The following is a 5,262-nucleotide window of genomic DNA, read 5'->3' on the forward strand; positions in this document are numbered from 1 at the left end:
TGTAGAACCCGTCTTTCATTTCTTCATCTACTCCACCAAAAAAAAGTATAAAGTCATTATCCTTCTTTGTCTCAACATTCTCTTAGTCCAAAAAACCAAGGGAGTGCATTAAACAAGAATTTGAAGGGTGTCTTGCCTAAAGATAAGAATATGTGACAGTTATTGTGCAATAAGGTCAAACGGCTAATTTCGAACGAGTTTCACAAATGGCAATACGCATAAATATCTTATGTTCCACTGATACCCAATGTGGAACGCAATACTATATCCGCCCGACAATTAACTCGAACAGACCACCACCACTACTACTATAATGCATAAGGTCGCGTGCATCTCTGATCATAGCTAGCCTTATCTAGCGTCTCAAAAACTCGACGACGTTACTAGCCATTTTAGTTCATAGACTGCAGATTAAACATTTCATAGTTTGTTATTTTTACACAAGGAAAATACAAAAGTAGACTATATATATGAAGTCTCTCTAGCTAACTGATGATCCTCTGCATGGTGCTGGTAGCTCTCATGGGAAAGGAGCTCTCTTCTTCATCTCCACATCCTCTACATCGACCACGAAACACTTGCCGTGCTGTTTCCAATAATCTGCCTGAGGATTAAGCCACTCGGGTTCCGCTATCTCCAGCCTCGACTTCTTCATGGCATCAGTCGACATATTATACTTGTCATCTCTTTTCTGGATTAGTTCTGGCTTAATCATCCCCAAATTCACTGCCTGCGGCGACATCATCAGCGCTGGTGCCCCAATTGGTAGCTTATCACCTTTGTCATATACAGCAAATATATTTGGAATCAAAAATATACTTTATTTGTTGGACAGTTGAAATAAGAAAAATACGTATACCCCAAAAAACAAAAGGTCACTATACACGTGTCTAATTACCTCTATCTGTTTGCCATGTGCACCAGAATTTGCCGTACGTCTTGGCAATATTTTCAAGTTCACGCTTTACCACCATTTCTGGAGCTCTAGGATTCACCCACAGTCCTGATTTTATCTACACAATCCGATTTTCACAAAGATCAAAGACCAATTAGTTTCTAAACAACATATTGATAAAATATCTCAAACCCTACCATACGAAAACCAAGGGTTACAACCTGCCCTTAGAAAATAACAGAGGAAAAACTTGTAGATAAACATATCAATCTTTCCACAAATCGTTCTCGCATGAATAATACCAAAAGGTCAAACAATTAATATTCTGGTCAATATTTGATGAATATTAGGAATTTATAAGGACACCACAAAACCAGTAAAACTGGACATAGTTGTGGAGCACAGTAAAAAGAAAAAAAAGAAAAAAAAAGAGACATAACACTAAAAAAGAACAAACCTCATAAGCATGAGAATGCCAAAGTTTTTGCTCTTCTTCAGGCAAGGTTTCAAAGATACGATCAGATACTATATACTCCACTCCTTCAAAAAAAAATTCATTACTTAATAAATAGAAAATGGAAATTCAAAAACCATGGCAGATACATAAAATCAAGAGACCACCGAGCTAGTGTGAAAAAATACCGATTAGGCGGGCGGTGGAATGATCAGAGTCGTAAACAGCACATTGGAGAAAATCTTGATTGAGACGAGTGACATAATGGTGAGTTTTAATTTGACGATTCATGTCATGGTTGTAGAGTGCAAAAGTACAAACATGCTGGTTCATTTGTTTGACTGGAGTCAAAGACTGCAGCATCTGAGCACCTTTATCCAGCATGTGTTGCTCCGTTGACATGGGTTTTCCAGGCGGTATCTGCTCCCCTTGACCGTGGGTTCCCGTCGTTGCAGCCATAGATGAAAACAATTAGTATAACCAGTAGGAGAAAAGTTCAAACCACAGTTTCTGAGAAGATATGATGGTTCAGTGGGAAGATCTTGGATGTTCTATTTTCAGGGGATTTTGAAGAGGAAGTTGAGGTTTTGTGGGACGTTGCCACGTAGGCATACAAGAGGGCATAAGGTGGCAACTGGTTGCCACGTATTAGCTTACGGTCAAGGTGCTGATCAGAACTTGGGGACACGTTACAGTATTTGGAGTTCAAACAAATGGCTTTATCATGAGCTAGAACATGGATAGAGTTCAAGATACAAATATAGAGTCCAAAACTAAAGGATAAAGATTAGGATAATTGTAATTCCAGAACTTAAAAAAATATATGGTAATTCCAAATAATAAAATTGTTCTCTTTTTTTTTGGTCTTGCACTCAGTATGTCGTTGCAGTGTAAGTTAATCTGTTATGTATTGAGATGCTATGTTGCTAGACTCTCTCGATGAATACTGCGTCGAATCCTTTAAAAGTAAAGTAATGTGTTTTCGGATCTAACACGAGTGCGATATTATTTTGAAAATGGAATGGTGGGCCAATGCGTATAAGCTTGGGCTTTCTTAACGTGACTCATTTGACGACTCAGTACATGGATGTCACGAATCTATTGGCATAGAATATGAAATCTTTTCTACGTAAGCTGGTTGTGCAAAGTTTGTTTGTTCATGCCTGTGATTTTGGGATCTTTTGTTTGCTCCGCAAGGTAGTCAGAGCCAAACCTCGACGGTTTTTGGAAGCATCCTTTACTTTGTTGTTGTTCACAGTAGCAGCTTGCCAAGTGAGAGAATGAGGACCGTCGGATCGAGGGCATGAAGGCTATAACATAAACATTGCTCAGAAGTCTGGTACTAATGGTTTGTCAATTGTCCCTAGGGAATTGTAGAGACTCTATATATACTATTGTTTAAAAGGTTAAAAAGAAAAGAACTTAATACGTATTGCCCTAATGTATTCCTCGCAATTTACTCTAAATGTCAAGTTAAATTCATCAGAAGGTGCTTCTCGGAAACATGTTTTGCAAACTACCTTTAATTTTCAAACAAATGAACAATTACAATATAGCACGTATGAAACATTAGATGAAATTTTATATAGTACTTCCTCATAAATCTTCTTAGCATTGTTTACGCAAAATATTGAGTAATCAGATTACAATCAATCAAAGAACTAATAGTGAAATGAAAAAGGTGAAAGAAAAAGTTATGCTACGACTGAAAGGAAGGTTAATTACATTATTAATTATTAAACACATGAAAGCATAGGATGTTAAAGTAATCCATACATAGGCTACTTAATTAAATTAAATATATCTCTCACGGAAAAGGTGCACACTTTTTCATATCAATAAGCTCCACATCAATGGCAAAACCCTTGGCAGTTTGCATCCAATAGTTAGCATAGGGATTCATGGTCTCTGGCCCAGCAATATCCATTCTTGTCTTTTCCAGTTCCTGTGAAGAAATACCATATTTTTCGTCTCTTTTCTTCACTAGCTCTGGTGCCACCATGCCTAGGTTCACACCTTGTGGAGACATCATCAAGGTAGGTGCTCCAAGTGGAAGCCTATCACCTGAACGACCACAAATCATGACATTTAATATGCCATGCAACAGCTCGAGATTAATTATTAGTTTAGTTTTTGGTTGTTACAATAGCTATTGTTGTAAATAGGTGGCAAACGTGCAGATCGAGTATGAGCGGATCAAAAACAGATAGCGCAAAAACAGATAAAATATCCGACCCGAATCATATGTAACACGGATAAAAAATGAGTAACCATATGTAACACGGATAAAAAATGAATAACCGGCAAATAATATGGATATCCATATTATTCATGGCTTCTTGAATATGATCATTTTTGGGAGATTGAATTCCTACTCTCCCAACTTGAGAAAGCCCCAATCTAAGGAGGTTTTACAAACGTTAAACCCATTAATTATTCATTTTCTAAGTAGATAATATGATTCATATCCATATTTAACCCGTTTTTAAAAAGTTCATTATCCAACCCATTTTTAATGGATAATATGGGTGGATAACTATTTTCTTTTACCATTTTGCCACCACAAGATGTACCAAATGTTGTCTTTTGTCACATAATATGTTCAAAACACATGGTAAAATAGTTGTCCTTCACTGTTTGTCAAATCAATCAAAATAAGACCATAATTAACTATTTCAAGGAATAAGAGTAATAAGACGACCCTTATGTTACCATACAAACACTTTCAGTGGTCTGAAATCTGATATTCGCGTGCACTATAAGGTTTTATAAGATTTTTATAGTATTAGTGTAACGCATGATAGTAGGTTAATTTATACGTAAATATTTTTACATTATCAATGCATAGAACTTAAAAAGAAACTGCAATAGTAACAAGTTTAAGCCAAAAAGGGCACAAGTCTCACCACTTTAGAGTGTGGAAAAATGGATTCTAGTTGCGTTATATAACTTATACTACCATTTCAAAAGAAACAAAAGACAACTCTATGGTTTCTCGTAAGAAAAGGAAATAAAGGGTCAGTACTTGCCCCTATCAATTTGCCAGGTGCACCAAAACTTGCCATAAGTTCGAGCAAGATTCTCAAGTTCGGGCTTTTGCACCATTTCTGGAACTCTTGGGTTCACCCAAAGGCCTGATATAATCTGCAAATTATATTCAAAATTTTACCCCAGAAGTATTTTATCAATTTCATAGACGTTTTTTGAATAATTTAGCATGTCAATTAATCAAGAAAAGAGTTGATGGCAAAGAAAAAATGGAAAGCAACCTCGTACTCGTGAGTGTGCCAGAGTTTCTGTTCCTCAGATGGAAGAGTTTCAAAGATTCGATCCGATATAATATATTCTACGCCTGCACCATCCCAATCAAATAGAACAAAATTCAGAATCCAATAATGAAAGCTTTAATTACAAAACCATTTTAATCTCAAATCACTACTCTCGATACTCATTTCAACACAACAGTACAATCCAAGTATATTTTACTCGATGTTTTTCTGAATGCGAAAAAAAAGGTGGGAGAATTGAATTACCAATTAGGCGTCCTTTAGAATCATCAGAATCATAAACAGCACACTGAAGGAAATCCTGATTAACTCGACTCACATAGTGGTGAGTCTCAATCTGGCGAGATATATCATGGCTGTACATAGCGAAGGTGCAGACATGCTGACTCATCTGCTTGATGGGTTTTAAAGACTGCATTACTTGAGCCCCTTTGTCTATAATATGTTGCCCTATTGTCATTGATTTCCCTGGCGGCACAGAGCCATCACCTGGCGGCATTGGACCCGGTGTTTGATCGCTAGAAGCCATGGTACGTACGTTATGCAGAAATTGAGAGGTTTTTTCTAATGAGTACTGAATTCTTCATATCTGAAATGGCTGATCTTGTAGCCTTTGTTTTGAGAGC

The 5,262-nt window shown here is 36.8% G+C and overlaps 2 protein-coding genes across 2 annotated transcripts; both read right to left on the reverse strand.

The window, feature by feature from the left end:
* Positions 1 to 380: 380 nt before the first annotated feature.
* On the reverse strand, positions 381 to 1,895 carry LOC107810346 (oil body-associated protein 2C-like). The gene is made up of 4 exons (XM_016635109.2): positions 1,538 to 1,895; positions 1,353 to 1,435; positions 899 to 1,013; positions 381 to 777 (listed from the first exon to the last, which is right to left on the reverse strand). The coding sequence occupies exons 1-4, from the start codon at positions 1,806 to 1,808 to the stop codon at positions 521 to 523; spliced, it is 726 nt and encodes a 241-aa protein (XP_016490595.1). The 5' UTR covers positions 1,809 to 1,895; the 3' UTR covers positions 381 to 520.
* A 1,160-nt stretch (positions 1,896 to 3,055) lies between these two features.
* LOC107810348 (oil body-associated protein 2A-like) lies at positions 3,056 to 5,262 on the reverse strand. The gene is made up of 4 exons (XM_016635110.2): positions 4,883 to 5,262; positions 4,619 to 4,701; positions 4,379 to 4,493; positions 3,056 to 3,413 (listed from the first exon to the last, which is right to left on the reverse strand). The coding sequence occupies exons 1-4, from the start codon at positions 5,163 to 5,165 to the stop codon at positions 3,157 to 3,159; spliced, it is 738 nt and encodes a 245-aa protein (XP_016490596.2). The 5' UTR covers positions 5,166 to 5,262; the 3' UTR covers positions 3,056 to 3,156.

This window comes from Nicotiana tabacum, chromosome 3, assembly GCF_000715075.1.
Source record: "Nicotiana tabacum cultivar K326 chromosome 3, ASM71507v2, whole genome shotgun sequence".
Taxonomy (NCBI): domain Eukaryota; kingdom Viridiplantae; phylum Streptophyta; class Magnoliopsida; order Solanales; family Solanaceae; genus Nicotiana; species Nicotiana tabacum.

What these genes read in the sequence shown, in the direction of transcription:
- LOC107810346 (XM_016635109.2), bottom strand. Translation starts at nt 1,808, where the DNA reads ATGGCTGCAACGACGGGAACCCACGGTCAAGGGGAGCAGATACCGCCT. An exon ending in TTCCACCGCCCGCCTAATCG is followed by an intron (nt 1,436 to 1,537) that starts GTATTTTTTCAC and finishes TTTTTTTTGAAG; the next exon opens with GAGTGGAGTATATAGTATCT. An exon ending in CACATGGCAAACAGATAGAG is followed by an intron (nt 778 to 898) that starts GTAATTAGACAC and finishes TATATGACAAAG; the next exon opens with GTGATAAGCTACCAATTGGG.
- LOC107810348 (XM_016635110.2), bottom strand. Translation starts at nt 5,165, where the DNA reads ATGGCTTCTAGCGATCAAACACCGGGTCCAATGCCGCCAGGTGATGGC. An exon ending in TTCTAAAGGACGCCTAATTG is followed by an intron (nt 4,702 to 4,882) that starts GTAATTCAATTC and finishes GGGATGGTGCAG; the next exon opens with GCGTAGAATATATTATATCG. An exon ending in CACCTGGCAAATTGATAGGG is followed by an intron (nt 3,414 to 4,378) that starts GCAAGTACTGAC and finishes GTGGTCGTTCAG; the next exon opens with GTGATAGGCTTCCACTTGGA.